General features: G+C 40.2%; 1 protein-coding gene across 11 annotated transcripts in view; it reads right to left on the reverse strand.

The window, feature by feature from the left end:
• Positions 1-26,658, reverse strand: part of CADPS2 (calcium dependent secretion activator 2) — a 665,654-nt gene that overhangs the window by 498,022 nt on the left and 140,974 nt on the right. For all 11 annotated transcript variants that reach the window (XM_051849752.2, XM_070071264.1, XM_008258272.4 and 8 more), the window contains exon 2: positions 669-782. In XM_051849752.2, the coding sequence (XP_051705712.2) occupies positions 669-782 (114 nt within the window). The remainder of the gene's footprint in view (positions 1-668; positions 783-26,658) is intronic.

Genomic DNA, 26,658 nt, shown 5'->3' on the forward strand with positions numbered 1-26,658 from the left:
CTTCTTCTTTAGCGGAAAGGTTTATAGTATCTGCACAACAGAAGGAATTCATTACCCAGATGATTCTGAAATGTTTAGAAAAAAATGGAGCTCTCTCAACTTAACATCTATTGACAACTCACTGAAGCAGTTAATAAGTACGTGTGAAAATGGGTGTTTATAGGAAACCACATAGAACTCCCAGTGAACCAAAGCTAAAACTGGAAGAAATAGCAAGATGGTGTTGGTAGTCTTATTCCTTCATGAATAAAAGAAAATTCAATTCATCCTCTTGAAATTGGTTACTAGCCTTAATTATTATAAAACTTAGGGAACAAAATGGCATAAGATACACAATTCACTATGGAAACCCTGATTAAAAAGGATAATTTGGACATACGGGCCTAAAGATAACTATACTCAGCTGCATCAATCACTGACACAAAATTTTTCTAAACAGTTTACTTCTCCTCAAAAGATGTGAATACTTTCCAATTCCGTTTATCTCTCAAACCAGGCTGTGGAATTATGAGTTTTTAAACTGCAAAAGAGAATTCACAATACTTTCAAGAAGGTCACAAACTCAGGCTTCCCCTCATTTCAATGAATTTCTTAAAATGTGAAATGCACTTAAAATAAACTCTTCTTGATAACATCATAATAACAAAAACATAGCTCTTCAAACATACCTCATAGTAACTGCGAACTGCATTGCAAAATGCTTCATCAGCTACAATTTGGGTTTCCCCATTGAGGAAGGCCTGGAACCGTTCTTTCAGTAACTGCAATTGCTGCTTGTTGAGCTACAAGAAAAAGAGGAAATAAATTGACAAATTAGGCAATGCAAGATACACAATGACTATTCACAGTTAAATGTGCCGTATATTCATTAGATTCGACACCTAGAAACAACTTTATGGTAAATCACAATAAAAGGTAAGATATCTTAGCATTTGTGTTTACAGTTCAATTTGACAAATATTTCCAAATCCTGACATGGAAATTAAATCCAAATTTCTGCCCCACACAGATTTCCTGTGATTACCAATCCAGTACTTTCCCAGAGCTGGGAAAAATCTAATCTATGGATGAGAAATTAGCTATTGGACAAAATTATCAGTTGAGAAAGAGAACTCTTGGAGATGAATGGATGGCACGTTGGGCCAAAAGTAATAAGAGGAAAGAATGTAAAGGATCAAAGGGACCCTGATTAGAGTTAGAAACATACCAGGGGATTCCAATTCAATCCCATCAAGGGGGCATGTACCAATGCCATCTCACTAGTCCCAGTGATCAATTTCAGTTCACAATTGATCATAATGAAAGGACTAAGAGTCAAAGGGAGCACATAAACAAGTCTAGTACCTGCTAACACTAACCGATGGAATAAATAAAGGGGAGAGTGATCCAACATGGGAAGTGAGACACTCAGCAGACTCATAGAATGGCAGATGTCCTAAATAGCACTCTGGCCTCAGAATCAGCCCTAAAGGCATTCAGAGCTGGCTGAAAAGCCCATGAGAGTATTTCAGGCATGGAAAGCCAAGACACTCTGGCAAAAGATCTCTGTGAGTGAGATCCCAGTGGAAAGAACAGGTCTTCAAAGAAGGAGGTACCTTTCTCTGAAGGGAGGAGAGAACCTCCACTTTGACTATGACCTTGTCTAAACAAGATAAGAATCGGAGAACTCAGAGGGCTTCCATAGCCTTGGAAACTCATGACTGGAGCATAGGGAGACTACTGATGCCATAGACAGGAGTGTCAATTTGTTAAGTCAACAACAGGAGTCACTGTGCACTTACTCCTCATGTAGGATCTCTGTCCTTAATGTGCTCTGTATTGAGATTTAATGCTATAACGAGTACTCAAACAATATATTTCACTTTGTGTTTCTATGGGGGTGCAAACTGTTGAAATCTTTACTTAATGTATACTAAACTGATCCTCTGTAAAAAAAAAAAAAAAAAAAAAGAAATTATCAACTCCCAACTTGACTCTCACTGGGATTAAACATGACAATAGGTCTGATCTGATTTCATCATCATTTAAAAAAAATCATCTATTATTTTTCACTTTATGTTTCTGTGTGGGAGCAAACTGTTGAAATCCTTACTTAATGTATACTAAGCTGATCTTCTGTATATTAAGATAATCGAAAATGAATCTTGATGTGAATGGAAGGGGAGAGGGAGTGGGAAAGGGGTGGGTAGTGGGTGGGAGGGACGGTATGTGGGGGAAGCCATTGTAATCCATAAATCGTACTTTGGAAATTTATATTCATTAAATAAAAGTTAAAAAAAAAGGACCCTGAGGAAGAATCCTCAGAAAAGAATTAGTGTTGGATGTCAGAAGTTTGGATTACAGGAACCTAAGTGCATCAATGCTTAGGTTGACATAGATTAAGGAATAAGAAGAAAATAAACCCAAAAGAGAGCAAAGAGACCACAGGTGAGCAGTGAGCACAGTAGTGGAAGAGCTGTGATCCAGGAAGGGGAGAGCACATTTGAAACCGCATTTCTCACCCAACATCTGGCTATCATAATTATCATGGAGGTTGGTTACACACTGGCTGACTTAGCAATCATGTCCTCTATTGACAACTACAAGCTGGGTCAGCTACTTATTTTGTAGTGCTTGGAGCAAAATGACAACAAGGAGTCCTGTTCTAAAATCTATTAAAATTTCGAGAAGGCAGAAACAGATGAGTACAGGGCTGTTCTAAGCAGTGAGCTCTGTGAAATTACACAGACTCATTCCCGAGGAGCCCCTTGTATACTTCAGGAGGGCTGAGACACATCAGGACATTCTGGAACACTGTTTTAATGCTTAAATAGAGAGGAACAGCAACTCTAGAAATACATGAGGAACAGCCATAGGAGTTTTTTTTTTTTTTTTTTTTTCATCTCATTCGATCCTGTTCAGATTTTATTAAAGAATTCAGCCCAGCTCTGGATTCTACAGAGAGATGTACAGCATTTGGAAACATGCTGAGAATAAAATGATTAAAGGATTAGAAAATCTAAACAAAACTGGTGTGATTTGGCTTCAAAAAGAAGGTTTATATGGGAAAAGTTTACATCTGTTGAAAAGGCTTATTAAAATGCCACTCAAATATATGGGAGACAAGCTCTTTGAAAATAAGGGTTTTACTCAGGAGTCTAGCAAACAAGAGTTTGTAAAGAAAACTGTTGCCAGTAGTTAAAGGCTGATAAAGAAGTGTTCTGTTGTGCCCAGGTGTGTGAAATAAGAGGAAAAAAAAAACAAAAACAAAAAAACCTCTAGCCCTGAGTAGAGAAGACAAAAGACCATTCTTCCTCTTTTCTTCATTCTGGGAACTGGAAATCAAGTAACATCACCATGACAAGGGCGCCCATTCTAGTCTTGGCTGCTTCTCTTCAGATCCTGCTCCCTGCTTTGGCCAGGGAAAGTAGTGAAAGATGGCCCAAGTCCACCCACGTGGGAGACCAGGAAGAAGCTCCTGGCTCCTGACTTCGGATTGGCTCAGTTCTGGCTATTGCAGCCATTTGGGGAGTGAACCATTGGATGGAAGACCTCTCTGTCTCTACCTCTCTGTAACTCTTTCAAATAAATAAAAATCTTTTAAAAATGAAAGAACATGAAGAAAAGGAAAGCAGGGCCCTTTGTACATGTATATACTAGCAAAGAAAATTAAGTCCAAGCTTTCAGCTCTCTAAGTACGGTTCAAAAAAGGAACCAGATTGAGCTGGGACAGCCACTGCTAAGGGTAGGGTGGCTGAGAGCACTTCCGTGACCAAGCCCTAGCAATCACTAAGGAGGGTTTCACTCACTAACCACGTTGGTAGCTCTGGGATCCGCATGGAAGGAAGGCCTATACTTCCAGGAATGGAGAAGTCCCTACCTGTACTTGTGGGGAAGAAAAGTCCTTGTCAAGGTCCCTGTGCCCTGAATCTATAACAGGAGCTCTCCCAATCTCTGATGCGCGACTTCCCCAGCCCCCACTCTGTTGCTCTGTCGGGGAACCTCGCCTGGAAGCAGAACCCCAATAAAAGCCTGTGAATTAATTGATTCGTCTGCCTGGGAAGATTTGTTACACGCTGGACACCTTGCACATGTCTTCAGGTAAAATAGCGGAAACGGAAACATGTGAGAATGACAATGAACTAGAGTAATTGCCCCAATTACTTCATTTGATATATAAAACTCGTATTGTTCTGAAACTAGTGCCTGTGTATTTTTTCATTCATTTCCCCCCCCTCATTAAAGGTATTCTGTTCTTCAAAAATTCTTCTAAGATACCCTTTTGGTCATTTCTAGTAAAGGTCAGTTGTCATCACAACTAGTTCCTTTTTGATAACTACAGCATGGAAAATTCATGGGAATGAATCAAGTAAAGGAGACCTGCACTATTTCTTGGAAACACCAACAAAGGTGGAATATTTCACAAAACAGGTCAGAGGCACTTGGCGAAGTATCAGGCTTCACTTTTTTTTATGAATTAAAGACAACACATTTACACTTAAGACATAATGGCAACAATATTTTAATGATGTACAGTCAGTAAATGTATAACTTATTAGTACACAAAAGAGACTTAGAGTTTCACAGACGAGATTAAGACAAAAAGGAAATTAAACTTAAAATCCAATGCTGGGAATAACATCAGGAAGCACTCCTAAAAGCTATTTGCATTATCAAAATAAACTGTGAGTCAAATATACCCAAAAAACACACCCAAATAAATCAGAAATGTACTATAAAATATCTGTTAGAAACTTGAAATCAGTGGTAGTAAATGATTCAATGAACAATGTTAGAGTAGTCCCTCAGAATAACATTAAATTGTACTCCCAATTCACAATGTAATGATCCAAATGAATTAAAAATTTTAATGTATAATGATGAAACCAGGGCTGGAGGTGTGATGCAGTGTGCCAAGCCACCTCTTGCTGGCTTCCCATATAGAGTGCCAATTTGAATCCAGGCTGTTCTGTTCCCAAACCAGCTTCCACCCAACACACCTGGGAAGGCAGCAAAAGAAAGCCCAATTGCTTAGACACCTGCAACCCATGTGGAAAATCAGGATGAGTCAGCTCTTTTCTTCAGCCTGGCCCAGAACTAGCTGTGATGGTCCTTGTGGGAATAAACCAGTGGAGAAAAAATCTCTCTCTATATATATATCTGGCTGGCTGGCTGGCTGGCTCTCTCTGTCACTCTGCCTTTCAAATAAATGAATAAATATTTTTAAAAAGATGAAATCATAAAATTATTAGAACATGGGAAAATTCCTTTAAATGCTGATGTGAGAAATGTCTTTCTATGACTCAAAATCTACAAGAAAGCTATAGACCAATATATTTCATGAACACAGAAACAAAATTATTCCACAAAATATTAGCAAACTAAATCTAAAAATGTATAGAGAATTATACCTCATGACTGAGATCTACCTTAGATGTACAAAGCTAGCTCAATATTCAAAAATCAATTAATGTACTCAATTAGCTCAACAGATTAAAAAAGAAAAACCACATGATCACATCAACAAACACAGGAAAAGTATTTAACAAAATACAACAACCACTCATGGTAAAAACACTCAGTTAAACAATCAGCACAAGGTAACTCTCAATCTGATAAAGCACATCTTCAAAAAACCTACAGCTGAGGCTGGCGCTGTGGCATAACTGGTGAAGCAACGGCCTGCAGTGCCGGCATCCCATATGGGTGCTGGTTTAAGTCCTGGCTGCTCCACTTCCAATCTAGCTCTCTGCTATGGCCTGAGAAAGCAGTAGAGGAGGACCCAAGTCCTTGGGCTCCTGCATCCGCGCGGGAGACGCGCAACAAAGGTCCTGGCTCCGGATTGGTGCAGTACTGACCATGGCGGCTAACTGGGGAGGTAATCAGCGGATGGAAGACCTCTCTCTCTTTCTCTACCTCTCTTTCTCTCTTTCACTGTAACTCTGAATTTCAAATAAATAAATAAATAAATCTTACAAAAAAAAAAAAAAACCTACAGCTAGGGAACAGTGCTGTGGCACAGCAGGTCAAAGCCCCAGTCTATAGCACCAGCATCTAATATGGGCATCAGTTCAAGTCCTGGCTGCTCCACTTCCAATCCAGTTCCCTGCTAATGCACCTGGGAAAGCAGCAAAAGATGGTGCAAGTGCTTGGGCCCCAACACCATTGTGGGAGACCCAGAGGAAGCTCCTGGCTTCAGCCTGGCCCAGCCCTGGTCATTGTAGCCATTTGGGGAGTGAGCTAGTGGATAGAAAACCTCTCTCTCTCTCTGTCTCTCTGTTTCGACCTCTCTGTAACTCTACCTTTCAAATAAGTAAAATAAATATTTAAAAAAAAAAAAAAGCCTAGCACTAACATCATACTTAATGGTGAGGAATGTGAAACTTTCTCATCAAAATCCTCTCATTCCTCTCCAGTATCACACTGAAAGTCCTAGCTAAAGAAAAAGCCAATTAAAAAAAAATACAGATTAGGAAGGAACAAAACTTTCTTTGCTTATAGATGCAGAAAGCCTACATACAAACCACAAATGAATCAGCAACGTGGTTAAAAACAAAAACTGTCATACCTTATAAATTATGGAAAGACTGCACGACAAAAGGTTAAAATACAAAAGTTAATGGCTTTCCTACTCACTAGCAATGAACAAGTGAATTTTAAATTAATTACACAATATATTTTGTTAGCACTCCAAAGATGAAATACTTATGTACCATGCAGTATGTACAAGATATACATGAGGAAAATTATATAACTCTGATGAAAGAATCAAATAAATTGATAGATATCCCATGTTCACAGACAGGCAGACACAATATTTTCAAGATATCACTGTGATCCCAGTCAAAATCCCAGCAAGTTATTTTGTGAATACTGAGAAACCAATTCTAAAGTTGATGTAGGAAGGCAAGAGGGGAAGAAGAGCGAACACAGTGAAGAAGAAGAACGAAGTTGTAGGACTGACCTATTCAATTTCAATATTTTACTATGAAGCTATAGTAATCAAGATATTTTGTCACTGGCAAAAGAACAGTTAGATTATTAGAACAGAGAACCCAGAAATTGACTCACATAAATATAATCAACTGATAATTCACAAAGGCACAAAGGCAGGTAATGGGGAAAAGATAGTCTTTTCAACAAATAACTGGAATAATGGGACAACTACATGACCCTCCCAAAAATGACTGTAGACAAATATCCTATATCCATTATGAAAATATTAATTCAAAACTATCAAAATCCTAGAAGATAAAACAGAAGAAAATCAAGATTATCTTATGTTTAGTGATGAATCTTTGATATAAAAACAAAGGCAATATTCATAAAAGAATGAACTGATAAGCTGAGTTTCATTAAAATTTTTTTAAAAATCTGCTCTGTTCAAGGTACTCTCAAGAGAATAAGACAAGCCACAGGCAGGGAGAAATTTCTGCAAAAGATGTACCTGATAAATGGCTGTTATACAAAGCACACTAAGACACCTTAAAATTCAGCAATGATAAAAAGAATAGATTTTAGGCCGGTGCCATGGCTCACTAGGCTAATCCTCCGCCTTGCGGCGCCGGCACACCGGGTTCTAGTCCTGGTCGGGGCATCGGATTCTGTCCCAGTTGCCCCTCTTCCAGGCCAGCTCTCTGCTATGGCCGGGAGTGCAGTGGAGGATGGCCCAAGTGCTTGGGCCCTGCACCCCATGGGAGACCAGGATAAGCACCTGGCTCCTGCCTTCGGATCAGCGTGATGTGCCAGCCGCAGCGTGCCAGCATGGCAGCCATTGGAGGGTGAACCAATGGCAAAAGGAAGACCTTTCTCTCTGTCTCTCTCACTGTCCACCCTGCCTGTATAAAAAAAAAAAAAAAAAAAAAAGAATAGATTTTAAAAATGGCCAACAACCTTGACAGACATCTCACCAAAGAATACAGAAAGATGGCAAGGAAGTATATGAAAAGACATTCCACATTACATGTCATCATCAAAATGCAAATTAAACAGAGATATCATTATGTAAATTTAAAAGAGCCAAAATTCCTAACACCACCCAATGCTGGTGAGGACATGGAACAGCAACTCTCATTCATTGCTAGTGGGAACGAAAAACAGTATAGCTACTTTGCACAACAGTACAGGACTTTCTCACAAAACTACATACAGTCTTACTATATAATCCAGCAATGGCACTCCTTGATGTTACCCAAAAGAGTTAACATTTGTCGATATCCATACTCATACATGGATGTTTATAGCAGCTTGATTCATAATTGCCAGGACTTAGAAGCAACCAAACTGTCCCTCAGCAGGTGAATAAACAAACTCTGACACATCTAGAAAATGATTATTATTGAGTACTAAATATAAGTGAACTATTAAACCATGGAAAGTCTTGAAGGAACCCTAAATGCTTATTAGCAAGTGAAAGAAGCTAATTGAGAAAGTTCTATATTGTAAAACTCTAAAAGCATGACATTATAAAAATAGTAAAACTACTTAGACAGTAAAAAGATCAGTAGCTAGCAGAAGTTAGTAGGGAAGGGAAGGATGACTGGGCAGAACACAGCAATCTTACAGCAATGAAACTACTCTAGTAATAGAATAAGTATGAATACATATCATTTTAAATCTGTCCAAGTTCATAGAATGTACAACACCAAGAGAGCACACTGATGTAAACTATGGAGACTGGGTGATAATGACGTGTCAGTGTAGGTTCTTCCATTTTAACAACCGTACCACATGGGCGAAGGATGTTGATAACAGAGTAGGCTCTGCATGTCTGGAAGCAGAAGGTATATGGGAATGCCCTGTGCCTTCCCCTCAAGTTTAATTTGTGAACCTAAAACTGCTCTAACAATAAACTGTTTAAAACATTCAAAAGTCATAAATAGACTGCATAAAACTTAATAATAAATTTTTGATGGCCAAAGAACCAATAGCAAAACAGAAAAAACTAGGAAAAAAAAAAGAACATTTGCAACTCCTAGTCCAACCCCTACAAACTGGTAAGAACATGACCATGTAACCAACAGAAAAATATACAAAAGACACATGTTCAAATCAGTGACTCTAGACTTATAAAAATATGCCTAACTTCATTCATAATAGAAAATGCAAATTAAAACCACAGGAGAGGCCATTTTAAGTGTCTGCATGCATATAAATTGGCACAGCAAAAATACTGGGTGAGTTGGCAATATGAGTAAAATCCATATATTCTTGTAATCAGGACATCTACTTCGGGATTTTAATTCAAGAAATACCTGTACATCTGCAAAACATCTTATGAACAGGATTACTTTGTCTTTAATAGTAAAAAAAATGTTAATAATCTAACTGTTCATTAATAGGAGACCAACTACATTATGCTACATCCAAAGAGTATACCCTTAACTTCCTTGACAAAAGTAAAAGCTCTCTATGGATTTTTTTTTTTTTTTTTTGACAGGCAGAGTGGACAGTGAGAGAGAGACAGAGAGAAAGGTCTTCCTTTGCCCGTTGGTTCACCCTCCAATGGCTGCCACGGCTGGCGCGCTGCGGCCGGCGCACCGCGCTGATCCGAAGCTAGGAGCCAGGTGCTTCTCCCTGGTCTCCCATGGGGTGCAGGGCCCAAGGACCTGGGCCATCCTCCACTGCACTCCCGGGCCACAGCAGAGAGCTAGCCTGGAAGAGGGGCAACCAGGACAGAATTCAGTGCCCCGACTGGACTAGAACCCGGTGTGCCAGTGCCGCAAGGCGGAGGATTAGCCTATTGAGCCACGGCGCCGGCCTTTATGTATTGTTATGAGAAGATTTTCAAGATATCTTGGGGAAAGGAAACAAGTTACAGAATAACATATCAAATAAGCCACCATGCACATAGAAATTCACCCCACATGGATGTGAATTTGCTTCCATATGTACACATGAACTGTGGGGAAAGGATGGTCTTGAGAACTGGAGGGATGGAAAATAAGGGTGAAAAAGATTTCTCAACCCATACCACTGTCAGTTCTCAGTATCCATGGATTCCATATCCATGGCTTCAACCAACTGCAGATCAAAAATATATAGGAAAAAAACCACACAGGTACTGAGCACCTATAGATTATTTTTCCTTTTGCGTTATTCTCTAAACAATACAACAACTATTTACCTCCCTTAGGTAATATAATGTAGAGATTATTTGAAGTATATGGGGAGGATATACATAGGTTATGTTCAAATACTACACCATTTTGTCTAAAAGACTTGAATATCTGCAATTTTAGGCATACAAGGAGGTCCTAGAATTAACCTCCTATGACACCAAGAGACATCTGTATATTCATTTGGTGTTTTAAATCACAGGACCTTATTCTCCAATTTTTAATTTACACTCAACATTAAGTTACAGTAGTAATGCATAATTATAAACTCAGAACAATTGTGATCACAAACAGATTAAATCTATCCTGCATGGAGACTGGATGATAGACCCACACTTTTCAATTCTTCTTTCAGATAGAATATTTGAACTTGACTATATCTGCTTTTTTTTTAAATTTTTTGACAGGCAGAGTGGACAGTGAGAGAAGAGAGAGACAGAGAGAAAGGTCTTCCTTTTGCCGTTGGTTCACCCTCCAACGGCCACTGCGGCCGGCGCGCTGCAGCCGGTGCACCGCGCTGATCCGATGGCAGGAGCCAGGTATTTATCCTGGTCTCCCATGGGGTGCAGGGCCCAAGTACTTGGGCCATCCTCCACTGCCTTCCCGGGCCACAGCGGAGAGCTGGCCTGGAAGAGGGGCAACCGGGACAGAATCTGGCGCCCTGACCGGGACTAGAACCCGGTGTGCCAGCGCCACAAGGCGGAGGATTAGCCTAGTGAGCCGCAGCGCCGGCCTATATCTGCTCTTTAACCTTTTTTTTTATTTGAAAGTCAGAGTTACACAGAGAGAAAGAGAGGCAGAGAGAGAGGTCTTCCATCTGCTGGTTCACTCCCCAATTAGCCACTATGGCTGGTGTTGCGCTAATCCGAAGCCAGGAGCCTCCTCCAGGTCTCCCACATGGGTGCAGGGGCCCAAGGACTTGGGTCATCCTCTATTGCTTTCTCAGGCCATAGCAGAGAGCTGGATCTGAAGTGGAGCAGCCAGGACTCGATGGAGAGTGGTTTGAAAGGCTGGTATCTAGAGGTCTCTGGCATGGTAAGGACCTTAAGCTGGGCAGGCATAACTCTGGCTGGGTTATCTAATAATAAAAAGTTTGGCTCAGGTTCTTTTTTCTTCTCCTTTATCTTCCTTTTTTTCTGCTTCATCCACTTCCACTTTCTCCTCCTCTTTTTTTTTCTTTTTCCTTCTTTTTTAGCCTTGGCAGTAATAGATAACACAGCAGTGGAAACCTTTTCCTTTTCTTTTGGTACTTCCAGAGGATATGCAAATGTGGATGGTTTACAGTTGGATTTATACTGAACTTTCAGCATCTTTAAGTCCTTATTAAGGCTAATGACACAGGTAGGGGTATAAGCCAATGACAGGAAGTGTGAAAGAGGAAACCAGAACCAGAACTGTGTAAAGACAAAGACATCAACCACAGAAGGCATATGAGTGTGCCCGGTCCTGGACTGTAAGGAGATTATCACATTGTAACCACCTGCATCCAGTATGCCCTGGGCCAGAATAGAGCCAAACTTAGCCATGACATCATCATGCTTATCATTGATGACTTTGGAATACATTTGTCTGAACTGATTCACCTTTGGACAAGTGATTTCAGTCTGTTGGATCATGAAAAGAGCTGAAGCTATGAGAGCCCCTTGCCTTACATAATTCACAGAGTCATTTGTCATTGGTTCTGGCAAATTAATTGCTTCCTTGTTTCCTGTACCAGCACAGCAGATCCTCAGGGCCATTGCAGCTCCATAGCGTACATGAGGGTTGTAACTCTGACAATAAAGAGACAACACTCGGGCACTGCTCAGGGTCCTGAATAAAATGAACCCAAGTGATTCTATTGCTGCCCTCCTGACATTATCATTGACATCGCTTACAGCAACATCTAGTAGGCGTTGAATTGCTTTGTTGTTACCAGAGCCACAATAAGCCGTGGCTATGGTATACATTCCAGAACGTCGAAGAATTGGATCCTTATCACGACACAGACTCAATGCGAGTGTAAGCCTCTTCTATGCTTTTTTTTATTGTCATAGGCATAGATTTATATATTGGCATTATTTTTTAAAGATTACAAAGACAGACAATTCTGCTTAGAAGAGAATAAAGTTGTTTAATTTTAGTTCATTCCTCTAGTTTAGTCAGAATGGAGATCAAGTTTTGACAGTATTATAATGCCTATCTTCAAAGTTAGACTGCTTACCAAATCAAAATTTTGAAATCCTTATTTATAAAATTAATAACTATCTTTGAAATTAGGCAGTTTACTGAGCAGTTAAATATTTTCCATACACACTTATTGTTAATTACTGTATAAACAGGACATCTGTAACTTCCCTGTTCCAGGGTGAACATGACTTGCAGGAACAAGATCCAGATTCTAGCACGCACTCCATCATCAGCTGCACGGTTCTAGACAAGCCACTCTGGGTCCCTGCCTTCACTCACACCAAACAAGGGTAACCCTTCATTAACCTGCCTCCTAGGTAAGCAGACATAGACCAACACATATAGAAGGAAAATAGGTCAAGTTTCTATCCTACTGGCTATTTTCTCATTTTTCACATTTTTGTAATTTAAAATAAATCCACTCATCCATTATTAAAGACATAATAATTATAAAAATAGGTACAATTGTGTAAAATATTTTCATTTATTCTAGCTCAGGAGTTCTTGCCCACATCAACAGATTGTCTGGCATCGGACACTGCATCAGGTACTCGAACAGTCATATTGTCCATAGATTTTGTCAAACAGATTTGGCAGCCCAACTGTGATCTGTCTGTGAGTCCATAAGCCAGGTCAAGCATGTCATTCTCCTCATCAGTGACTGGCTGTAACTTGTCATATATGTGTTCTTCAAAGATGGGGCTTCTGACGGACTGTGGTTGGCCGCAGCGGCCATGCAGACCGGGAGGGTCTCTCCACGTGCCCGTCCATGTCCAGTGACTCCAAAGCTCAACTCCACATCTCAGCTCACAGCTCCTCTTCCCACTGAGCAGGATGCCCAACACCAGCCTCCAACCTCGTCCCCCCGAAAACCTCCCCAGCCCTCCCCCTAGTCCTCCAGTGACACACGAGGGCCGAGCCACAGGGCTGCAGTGAGCCGCGCAGCGGGGGCACCTCTCGCCACCCCTCCCCTGCCGTGGGCCCAGGACTGCATGTGGCGGTTTTACCTACTATGCTACAGCTCCGGCCACCCTTCTTTAACATTTCAAATGAGTATTTCAAACAAACTTAGACCAAGAGTCAGAAAAGAATCAGAGTAACAGTCTTATTCCACATTCTAATCACTGGTCACCAAGTAGTCTCTCAGACTCCATCTGAGCCTTGGAAAACACAAATACAACACACACACACACACACACACACACCATATCTGCATTGCCTCAAGCCTACCCTAACTTTGGATATCTGGGAAACATAGAAATCTGCTTCCCTATGGCTTCTAAACAATCCTACTTCTAAAACAAAACACGTAAAATATTACTCCCTTCAACATAGCAGTTCAATACTGGAAGGTAGGTCCTGGATTATTCACTAGTCTTCTCTTTAGCAGGATTATCTATGCCAGTTCCCCCTCAATATCCTAGATATTCTCCTTTGTATATGCCTCAGTTTGCCCGAAAAGACAGGTATGCTTAAAACAAACTGACACATGAAATAATTTTGTAACCTATAGGATTAAGCAGCTGAAACTCTTAACAATAATACTCCTCTTAAAATGTGCTGGAAGACTGATCATAATTCTCTGAGGATAGTGTGGCCAACAGAGACAAGTGGGAGGACCACTTCCCACATTCTAAGCACTCAACATCAATTAATTCAACTTAAAAACCAATTAACTCCTCTTGGCAGTCACATCAACTGACTCACATCATGCTTCTCATCAACAAAAACTTCCAAAACATTCTTACATGTGCTTCATTAAGTCATGCTTCATCTTGCTAAATTTATTTGATCCATCATTCCAGTTTTTAAGATGTTTGTTAGAGTTCTGATTCCTTCACCAAATGTCCACGGAACTCTCCTTGCTTTGTTATACCCATTAATATAATAAAGTTGAATCCAAGTCTTCATGCAGGTCATTATGAAAATATTCACCAGTTCAGGATTAAAGATAGAATCCAGGCTGCTGCCATTACACATATTCCTTCAGCTTGGTGCACTCCATTAACTAACAGTCTTTGGAGCAACTGATTTTATCAATCAGGTTGTTTTAATTGTGCTCACATTTTGTCTTCAGACCATCACATTTACCAATGAATCAATGAAAATATTTTTCAAATATAAAGAAAAATTTGTTCAGCAGAAAGTATCCAGTAGAAATTCTAGAAGAACTTGTTACATGAATCTAAATTGCAGATACTTAACTGGACCATAAATATCCCTATAAACATTTGAATACAACCAATAGATCAGTCTTACAGAAAGAATACTTCAAATACAATAGTAAAAGCTAAATTCTCTAAGTCCTGGCTGACTGTGATAATTTATCCATAATAATAACTGCCACAGGAAAAAAATGCTTTGTTCGGAGTTCAGAAACATCTTATATGTTTCATAGGTTCTTTTTTTCCCCATATTCAAACTAGATTCTAGCCTATTCATTGTAAGTTGTGGCCCAACTGAAGACTTATGCCAGGATCTTCAGGTGAAGCAGGAGACCAGTCAATGTGGTGCCCTGTAGTCCCTGCTGTCGTGAGCCTGCCCAGACCTGCAGTCCCTACCATGAGCCTTCAACCTCATAGTAAGGGCTGTGTGGTATCCTTGTAAGGAAGTGCAGTCACAGTCAGATTCCACAGCAGAGTGACAGGGGACTACTGGGTACTTTTCCACAGGATTAAGTGATACATATACACCAACCTCATATACTGCAAACGAAGGCAGAAAAGGAAAGGTTTTCGAAGAAGAGGGAAAGCTTTATATCAGGCTCAAAGGCAAATGCTTTACAGCCTGTTAATTAGATATAGTAAAAGGTAGTAACAGGAAAAGACTAAAATAGATAGTGTTTACAGGAAAGGAAAAAAAAAATTGCACCTATCAAAAACAGGTGCATCAAACCACAATGACAAAACCCACCATGCCTTACACGTTTCTGAAACAGTGGAACTCCTCAAATTACTGGTCAAAATACAGTAACAGAAGTGCTGCAGCCACATCCTATACATTACAAATCCAATGAAGTGTGTTGGAATGGTGTTTTAGTCAAGTAATCATCCTTGTTCTTTTCCATAAGACAGATACACTTTTGAGAATTCCCCAGTCTGAAAATCCAAAATCTAAAATGCTCCAAAATCAGAAACTATAGAGCATCAGTGAAGTCTATGCAAATATTCTAAAATTTAAAAAAAAAAAAAAAAAAAAAAAAAAAAAAAAAAAAAAACTTGAACTCTGAAATTTTTCCAGTCCCAAGTAATTCAGGGAAGGAATAGTCAACACCGAGCATGCCCACATAAGACTACAAGTATACCAGTCTCATTTGACTATAGAGCCAAGAAGGCGGAAGCAACATGTGCATGACTTCCAGGAAATGACAAAAGGTGGCTGAAGCAAGTACTCTTTGCCTCTGTCTTTTGCTCCTGGCTGGAATCAGATGTGCTACTGCAAGTCTCGCCTTGACCCATGATGGGAGAACAGCAAGACTGAAAGAGCTTGAGACTACAAGCGTAGGGCAGCACTGCCACCCTAGACAGCTTACCTCCCATCTTGATTACACAAAAAAATTACCTCTGTATGTTTGGACCACTTCTGGGAGGACTTGATCAAATACACAACGGGGCTTCAAAAAGTTTATGGACAATTCATTTTTCATGAACTGTCTGAAGGGCCCTGGTATGTATGGTAACAGGGTACTGCACCTAAGTAATAAAGAGCCCAGTGAGGTACACAGCCAGCGGGCAAAGGCCACAATACTATGCCACATGCTACTTGCTTGTAATGTTTATCTTAATGTATTCAAAAATAAAGTATTCTTTTCATATGCTATTTCATATGCAAAGCTCTTTATTCAGTGATCTGCCCCCCTGTAAAGTGGATATCTCAGTCTAAGTGCCAAGGTAGACTAAATGTAACACAGACATCCATTATCCCACAATACTGAAAGGGCATAAAAGCCCCAAATATGCAATATCACATTAACATGTTTTATAATAAATTGTATACTAAGTGATGAGTTCCAAACAGCAAAATCTCATTGCCTTATGGAAAAATAATGGGCATCAGGACAGACTCATTAGCTGCTCAGTGACTGTATCCTTGTTCTCAGTAGCCTCCCAAAGTCAAACTTCAAACTTACATGCCATTATGGTACTGTCTTTGGGGGAAGGGAAGGCTGGCAATTACTAATGCAATGAACATGAAATCCATGAACTCCATGAGTTTCTCTGTGTTGCTGTACTGAGCACATTCCAGTCACATCACATTTTTATTTCTTTTTCTTTACTGAGCTGTAATTGACAAAAGTTATATAGAAAACACAAAAGTATATAAAGTATTTTCATAACATTTAAAATATATAAGAATACACAGACTTATATACTGTGCAATGATGAACAGAATTAAGCAAAGTAACATATCCATCACCCTTCAGCTATCTTTTGTGTGCGGTGAAAACATTTAAGATCTACTCTCTTGGGGCCAGCGTTGTGGTGCAGCAGATAAAGCTGCCACCTACAATACCAGCAGGTTTCAATCCAGCTCTCTGCTAATGCCCTGGGAAAAGAAGCAGAAGATGGCCCAAGTGTTTGGGCCCCTGCAACATGTGAGAGATACAGATGAAGCTCCTGGCTCCTGGATTTGGCCTGGCCTCACCCTGGCCATTGCAGCCACTTGAAGAGTAAATCATTGGATGAAAGTCGCTTCTTTGTCTGGTTCTCCCTCTTTCAAATAAAATAAATCTTTAAAGAGAGGATCTATTCTCTTTATAATTTTCAAATACACAATATGATATTGTTGATTCCTACTCACCATGCTGTACATTAGATCTCAAAAGCTTGATCATTGTACTCTTGACCAATATGTCTCTTTAACTTTCCTAAAACTCCTATATTGTTGCAAATGATGAAATGATGCTGAAAGAAGATAAACGCTTTGCCTAAATTCACATCTAGTAAGAGGCAGGAACTGAATCTGATTAAGTATCTGATCCTAAAGCTTATATATTTTTTCCTGATTATCATATTATTCTGTTTCCCTCACAGCCACAGACTTTCTTCAATAACAAGCGTTTATCCCCATCTGACATGTTATATAAACCTACATGTATTTATTTGCTTAACATTTAGGTTCTCCCACAATAATGAAAGCTGCTGCTTTAGGACAAAAACTTTGCCTTATTGGCTGTTTTAACCCTATACTAAGACAGTGCCTAACACAGAAGGTACTTGGTATTTTTTTAAGAATGAATGAACGAACTAAGGAGAAAACCTCAGTTGATCACTATGGAAACTATTCCCTTCCAGGATGGCAACATCCTCTATTCTCATTCTCAGCTGTTCAAAAAATAGTCAATTCATCAAGCAATTGTTTTTGTTTTTAAAGATTTATTTATTTATTTGAAAGTCAGAGTTACACAGAGAGAAGAAGAGGCAGAGAAAGAGAGAGAGAGAGAGGTTGTCCATCCGCTGGTTCACTCCCCAGTTGGCTGTAATGGCCAGAGCTGCACCAATCCAAAGCCAGGAGCCAAGTCTCCCACGCAGGTACAGGGGCCCAAGCACTTAGGCCATCTTCTATTGCTTTCCCAGGCCATAGCAGAGAGCTGGATTGGAAGTGGAGCAGCCGGGTCTCGAACTGGTGCCCATATGGGATGCCAGTGCTTCAGGCCAGGGCATTTACCCACTGCACCACAGCACCAGCCCCCATCAAGCAATTGTAAAAACCACAGAAAACTTCACCCACCACAAGAGATCAGAAAGTAGCCTATCATAGATACCTTAATCTATTTTGTTAAATGATGTTATATATTTTTATGGGGTAGAGGAGTGAGTACTTGAGGGGTCAGGTGTCAGACTACTCTTTGTATTTAGGTCCCCACAAGAGTCAGGGTCTTAAGTAGGTCTCTTAATCTCAGTGCCACAGATCTTTATCCATACAGCATAGATAATAAATGCCCATCTAATAGGATTATTGTATAAAATGAGATGACAGAATCAAAGTGCTTAATACTTACTAAATGCTTTATACCTGCTATTATTTTAGAAATACAGGGTAATTTCATTTCAGCAATTGTAGAAGCCATAGACATAGACAAAAAATATGAAGATGGATGCCAATAATTAATTACAGCTTCTGAGCTGTGCTATGCAATCTGATAGTCACTAACCACATGTGGCTATTGAGAAATTGAAATTCAGCTCATTCAAGTTGATATATGCTTAAAGTGTAAAATATATACCAGATTTCAAGTACAAGAAAAAGAATATCAAATACACACCACTAATATTTTCATACTGGTTCCATGTTGAAAAATATTTTTGATATATGGAAAAAGGTAAATTTTTATAGTAATTTTCATTTGCCTCATTTATGTGTTTAATGACAATTTATAACTTTAATTTTTATTTTCACTTTATTCAAAAGGTAGAGAGACAGAGACACAGAGAACGATTTTATATCTGCTGTTTCATTCTCCAAATACCCACAACCACTGGGGTTGGGCAAGGCTGCAGTCAAACCTCAGACTTTAATCTGGGTCTCCCACATAGGTTACATGGTTCCAACTACTTGAGCCATCACATGGCTTCCTCCCAGGGTGTGCATTAGCAAGGAGCTAGACTCAAACCCAGATACTCAAAAATATGACGCAGGTGTTACAAGTAACATCTTAACTTCTTATCCAAATGTCACAGTTTTAAATTTCCTATTTATTGATTTTCATTTTATTTGAAAGGCAAAAAGATATAGGAACAGCAAAAATTTTTAACTATACATGTGGATCATGTGATATATTAATTGGACATCACTGCTGTAGAAAAAATGTGTATGATGGTCAGAAGTCCCTAGAAGACACAGATGAACAGGGCTATGTGTCACTACACAAAACAGATAGCATCATTCACAGCAGCAGGCTCCACTGGATGTAAACTTGGGACAAAGCTCCATGCAATGACTGACTGAAGAGAAGAAACTGAACAAGGGCCAAAACGCAATGCAATGTACAACTGGCCCTCTATTTCCACAGGTTCCACAACTTCAAATTCAATCAACTGCAGATTGAAAATATTCAAAACAATGCTTTTCTACAGTGTTTTCTCTCTCATAATTATTGCACAATAATTTAAAACAGCTATTTAGATTCCATTTGCATTGTAATAGGTATAAGTAATCTAGAGAGTATTTTAAGTATGCACAAGGATATACATAGGCTATATATAAAATCAGCCATGTTATATAAGGGACTTGAGTATTCTTATTGAGTATTCTTAAGTTTGGAATCCCCAAGGGTCCTGGAACCGATCCTTTACAAATACTAAGGGTCAACCATATTTGCCTTGTATTTTCCATTGTCAGACAGTGACTTAGTCTTTGTTGTCCACCTCCCTTTACATGTTTTGTATGAGAAAACAGACTGAGAAGCTAAGAAGTAAAACAAGTTTAGTTCATGGAATGGGGACTCTATCCTACATCTCCTGAATCCAAGCCCAGATTTTATTCTATTCCCACATTCGTCCTATGCCAATGGCATGTTCTTATAGACATATGTCTTCATTTCACTGTGGCTTAAAAACAGATCATCAATTAAGTACTGAGGATTTATTCAACAGGACTCTCCCTTATTCTTGAACAAGCTAATAAGTAAAGATGACAGAAACTAGCAAGTCTTCTAAGTCATTATCTTTCAAACACCTGTGTTAGGATTCCCCCAGTCACTGACAACATCCATTTCACTCACCACTTTGTGAGGGGGAAAGGATGATAGCAGTCTTTAGTAACCCCACTAATAATACAAGTTCAGTTCATCTTGTCATAACCATTGAGCAAAGATGCTAGCAGTGATACAAGTGAGTGGAGCTGAGGGAGCAGACAGTCTCAGGAAAGAGTTCCAAGATAACAAGTGTGTTGTCCAAACAGTAAGTTCATGACCAGACTCTGTGAAGTGTAAAGGAACAGCAAAGGCTTCCGAGCTGCAGCATGAGTAGTTCTGCTTTGCAGAGGATATTGTTCTCCGGCAGTAAGAACTGTGTGCCTCAGGACCATCTGGTATTTCATGGCAAAGTTCCGAATGATGAAGCCATATTAGCACAAAACACACACACACACACACACACACACACACACACACACACAGTGATTTCTATGTTTATCACCAGGTCTTTGGACAGACTCAGAAGCAGACAACTTTACATCCACCAAAGAGCTTAAGCGTGCAGACCAGCTCCATGCCACACAATGGCCTTTTCCAATAAATCATCAGCTGCCTGGAAGAGCTGCTTTTGGAGAAAGAAAATGATGGCAAATTGACTTTCCTCAGAAACATTTGGAGTGTTTGCTCTTTTGTTCCAAACTAAGTCAGCATATCATGGATTAGAAATGGCGAGCTACTAAGAAAGGCTAAAAGATGGAGGTAAGTGACAGTTCACCATCTTTGGTCACATTCTGCAATGGCAGAATCACAATGATAATCATCAAGATCTATCTTACTCCTTCAATTTAATTAGGATGGTTAACTAACAGTCTGAGTTATTATCACATATCAAGAAGCTGAGAGGTAAGAGGGTTCCAGAGATAGAGAATTCAGCCACTCAATGGTGTTGTCCAGGACCCAAGACTTCCCCATCTTTCTGCATTCTCCACACACTGACTTTAGTGCTCCAGTTTACTGTGTACAAAGAAATACAAATTAATTCTATGAAAAATATTGTCACACAATAAGTAAGGACTGAAAAATAAAATATTTTTGTTCTGAAATAAAAGAGGACAAGACTTTCCTGGAATCAGGCACCCTCAGTCAAATTTCCCACTACCACCACCACACACATACACACACACACACAGGTCATTGACAACACTGGTTCATGTGTCCATATTTAAAAAAAAATAAGAAAAAAATCCCCAAAGAAAGGGAAACACAACATTACAACACCACGGTGGACCAATCAAGACTCAGCATGGGAACTCAAGAGGAATCCCTTCATCCCTTGGTAATGGTGGCCTGATCTGAAAATATCAAGGGTCTATTAAGGAAACAGGTGGCTAGAGAACAGCCACTGTGTCAGCAGCCAGCACTGTTGCCGTGTCTTAGCCATTCCAACAAGGAGGCTGAAGATGATGACCTGCACAACAAGACTGCTTCTTGCAATGCCCAACTGAGCATTTCCTATAAAAATGAAATTCTGGTTGGTAACTAAAACATAATTTTTAGTTGTAGCACATTTAATAATGATTTATTTCAAATAGATTAAATCACATTGGTTAATTATTGCATTTACACACCTATACATGCACTTAAGAAAATAAAATGCAAGGGTCATTTGACTGCCTTAACAATGAGAACCATTTAACATTCATTTTCTTCTTTTACCTTAGAAAATATATAAAGGTGCTATGATGCTAGCATAAATGTCACTGCAAGCATATTTGCATTAGAAAACTCAACAATTAGTGAAGATTAGAGATGGATGAGAGATGGAGAACTGAGTATCCAGTCTAGCATGACACAGACACCTGCTTTAAATTTCTCATTCTAAAAGCAATTCTGAAGTCAAGAAGAATACTTCTGATAAGTAAAAGTGATTTTTTTCAAGAACTGAGGTCAAAAAAGAATACATAATGCTTTTTTTTTTTTTTTTTTGACAGGCAGAGTGGACAGTGAGAGAGAGAGACAGAGAGAAAGGTCTTCCTTTGCCGTTGGTTCACCCTCCAATGGCCGCCGCGGCCGGCGCGCTGTGACCAGTGCACCGCACTGATCCGAAGGCAGGAGCCAGGTGCTTCTCCTGGTCTCCCATGGAGTGCAGGGCCCAAGCACTTGGGCCATCCTCCACTGCACTCCCTGGCCACAGCAGAGAGCTGGCCTGGAAGAGGGGCAACCGGGACAGAATCCAGCGCCCCGACCGGGACTAGAACCCGGGGTGCCGGCGCCGTAAGGCGGAGGATTAGCCTAGTGAGCCGCGGCGCCGGCCTACATAATGCTTTTTTAAGTGGAAGATTCTTCCACCAGTCTCAAAGGAGTGTTCAAGTAATTAATTAAAGGCATTTTAAAATGATACCTGATACGATGGCTGGTTTAATTGAATGGCAACATTAAGCTAAACCACTAAGTCCTCCTCTCAAGTTAGGTAAGAATACCAAATTATATATAGGATTTCCAAGTAAGTTTGAATTTCAGGTAAACAACAGACAATTTTTTTGTGTATTTTACTATAATCTAACTGAAATTAATTAAGTATACCCCATGCAATATGTGGGATATATATTAACAGTTATCCATTATTTATCTAAAATTCAACTGTAATTGAACATCCTGTATTAATATCTGATCTTCAAATATTTGCTAAGACATTCCTTTTCATGTGGCAGTCACTGTGGCACAGAGCGTTAATCTGCCCCTTGGGATACCCACATCCCATATCCAAGTACCTGGGATTGAGTGCCATCCTGCTTCTGATACAGCTTCCTGTTCATGCATACCCTGTGGGCAGCAGATGATGGCTCAAGTATTTGAGTCCTTGTCACCTAAATGGAGACCCAGATGGAGTTTCTGACTCCTGGCTTTATCCTAGCCAAGCCCTGGCTGTTACAGGTATTTGATGAGTCAAGTACTAATAGAAGAGCTCTCTTTCTGTCACAACACCTTCTAAATAAATAAAAATAAACTTTAAAAAACCTTCCTTTTTTTTTTTTTTTTTTTTTTGACAGGCAGAGTGGACAGTGAGAGAGAGACAGACAGAGAAAGGTCTTCCTTTTGCCGTTGGTTCACCCTCCAATGGCCGCCGCGGCCAGTGCATCGCGCTGATCCGAAGGCAGGAGCCAGGTACTTATCCTGGTCTCCCATGCGGGTGCAGGGCCCAAGCACTTGGGCCATCCTCCACTGCACTCCCGGGCCACAGCAGAGAGCTGGCCTGGAAAAGGGGCAACCAGGACAGAATCCGGAGTCCTGACTGGGACTAGAAACCGGTGTGCCGGCGCCACAAGGCAGAGGATTAGCCTAGTGAGCCACGGCACCGGCCTCCTTTTGCTCTTTAAACTGCCTTATGTTTCTTGACCCAGTTACCTTTGTCTCTTAAGATTTCACGTCTCATGCTCCAGTCATTTCCAACTCCTTAATCTTTTTAGTGCTATCTGAGAATAATCAGAGGAAATTTTCACAGCAGAACTCAGTATGCTATGCAAGATTAAAACTAGAAAAACAGATGAGATGCCACTGACAGGTATGTGTGATCATTTTTAAAGAGTAAAGAAAAAAAGCACCAATCCCAAATCTGTCTAATTACAAACCTCCCAAAAGCTTTTCCTTTAAAAATGCAGGTACAGAAGACCTATTCCACCCCAACTATTTCAAGTTTTGAATAAAGTGCTATGGAAAGCTATCAAGTTTTATGGCTCCTGGAGGAGTCTGATGTTCAGCCAGATATGGGATTTGCTGCAGACTATAATCATGAGTTCAGAAATCCACCCAAATAAATCAAAGGTAGGGAAGGATCAGTGAGTAGATTTCCGTTTCTTTATCAAGGTGGCGGCTTTGATGTAACTCCTAAATTTGTGTTTTTGACCAATCTGAAATGGAAAGAAAGATAGAAATGATACATAGAATAGAACTAAAGCCAGTTTTTAGATTAGGTTTTTACTTTTGACAAAGAAACATGGGCAGACTCATCATCTGCTTTGCATGGCTTTGCATCTTATTTTACAATATAGGCACTATCCAAGAATCTTAATGCTCTTTCTTCTTGGAAAATGTATAACCTGGGGCCAATGCTGTGGTGTAGTAGGATAACCCTCCACCAGCAGGGCTGGCATCCCATATGGGCACTGGTTCCAGTCCTGGCTGTCCCACTTCTGATCCAGCTCCCTGCTAACGCCCTGGGAAAGCTGTGGAGGATGGCTCAAGTGCTTGGGCCCCTGCATCCATGTGGGAGATCTACAGGAAGCTCCTGGCTTCCAATCGATCCAGGTCCAGTCCTTGTGGCCATGTGGGGAGTGAACCAGTGGATGGAAGACTTCACTCTCTCTCCATCTCGCTATCTATAACTGTGCCTCTCAAATAATTAAAAAGAAAAGAAAATGTGTAACTTAACAATGATTACATACAAAACAAATGTCTCATTAGAAATGAGATATATTATGTCCAGAGAAGGAGAACATGGAACAAGGAGCCCTCAGGCTCATCCATATATACCATTAAGGGAACACATGGGATGTGAAAACCAAGAGCTTTTGGGGGGTTGGTCTTCATACCCAGCCTAACCTTAACCTGCCTGACTCTTGCAGAAATTAGGTAATGACCTTTTCTGTTGACTTTACACCAAACTGAGAAGAAAAACTTTTGTAGCAGAATACTGTCCCATATCATAGGAAATCAAAATAACTCAAACGTGGAAAGGCTCTCACCACACACCTAACACAAAGCTTAAAAAAGGCAGGGGGTGAGGAGGTGCTGTGACGCAGTAGGTTAATCCTCTGCCTGCAGTGCCTGCATCCCATATGGGTGCCGGTTCTAGTCCTGGCTGCTGCTCTTCCAAGCTGTGGCCCAAGAAAGCAGTAGAAGATAGCCCAAGACCTTGTGCCCCTGCACCGGCATAGGAGACCGGAAGAGGCTTTCTGGCTCCTGCCTTTGGATTGGGGCAGCTCCAGCCACTGCAACTATTTGGGGAGTGAACCAGCTGAAGGAAGACCTTTCTCTCTGTCAAAGATCTTCCTTTCACTGTCTGCAACTCTACCTCTCAAATAAATAAATAAAATCTTAAAAAATAAAAGGAGGTGGGGGGCTGCTCTCTGAACCTTGCCACTCATTGTTCCCAGGTGTCCTACACACATCCACATACTCTGGTCTGAAGAGAATCTCAACATTATACTAAACATGCACAAACAAGGTCCCTAAACAATGAACTGCTGTGTGACTTGTGACTCTAGTTGATGGCACATGCTTTTGGGTCCTAAATCCCTGTCAATTGGTAAAAGGTCTGCTTTGGCTCTGCCCCATCTGCTGTCCACCTACTGACAGACACAGGACCAACCTGCCTTCAAGAAGGGAGTCCTTAGTCACTCCATAGCATTTAGAAGTACAGTGAGCTTCATTTTATAGGAGAAAACTGTAATTCACAAAACAGATGTCCAAGTAAAATCAAACAGCATTCAGGAAGCTAAATCTGAAAGATAATCTAGGATGTGAATAAATAGAACAGAAAAATATTTTGTGCAAAACTGAATCTAAATCTTTTTTCACAATGGAAACACATTATTGTAGCATTAGTTTCTTTGTTAATTTTTCTTGCATAAAATTCTAGTAATGGGGAGGGGGAGACAAGCATTGTGGCATGTTAAGTGGCAGCTAGGGATACCCACATGCATACCAGAGTGCCCTCGACTGAGTCCTATCTCAGCTTCTGACCTAGCTCCCCACTAATGCATACCCTGGGAGGCAGCAAGTGATGCCTCAAGTACTTGAGTCCCAGACAACCATGTGGAAGACTGGGATGAAGCTCTAGGTTCCTAACTTTAACCTGGCCCTGTCCCAGCTGTTGTAGGCATTTGGAGAATGATATATTTCATTAACAAACCAAGTTCACTCTATAAAGATATCTATTTATGTTGCTAAATTATAGAACCACTTAAAATTATTTTTTTGCAAATAACAAATAAATACATTCTCATACTTTCTGAAATCCTGACTATTATAAAGCCCTGAAATACACTCAGAAACCACTGTGAAATTTGTTTATTAAAGTGAAGAAATAATTATTTATTTTTATTTGATAGGTAGAGTTAGAGACAGAGAGAAAGGTCTTCCCTCCGCTGGTTCACTCCCCAAGTGGCCGCTATGTCCAGCGCTGCACCGATCTGAAGCCAGGAACCAGGTGCTTCCTCCTGGTCTCCCATGCGGGTTCAGGAGCCCAAGCACTTGGGCCATCCTCCACTGCCCTCCTGGCCACAGCAGAGAGCTGGACTGGGAGAGGAGCAGCTGGGACTAGAACCTGGCACCCATATGGGATGCTGGCGCTGCAGGCAGAGGGTTAGCCAAGTGAGCCACGGCACCAGCCCCAAGAAATAATTATAATAGTAACAGAAAAATATTAAATTTACAAATATAAATTAATACCAAAATAGTTTGTATATTGTAAGAGATTAAGCAACATACATAAAACATCAAAAATATAACCTGATTTTTACACAATCCAAAGACTCCTATGTGTTTTCAGATGTGTCACATCTTGCCAAACATCAGTCACACATCCTATTGTTGCTTATCAAAAAGGCTGGTTTCCCACCATGACAAATTCTTTGGGTTATGGTATCATTTTCAAGGCTTCCTCCTTGTAGAAATGCTTGCAATAGTTTAATTCCTAAACCTCTCCATCCCTCAAAACATAGTTAACTCTGAGTTCAGTAAACTGATAATCTGCTC

This window comes from Oryctolagus cuniculus, chromosome 3, assembly GCF_964237555.1.
Source record: "Oryctolagus cuniculus chromosome 3, mOryCun1.1, whole genome shotgun sequence".
In the NCBI taxonomy this organism is placed as follows: Eukaryota; Metazoa; Chordata; class Mammalia; order Lagomorpha; family Leporidae; genus Oryctolagus; species Oryctolagus cuniculus.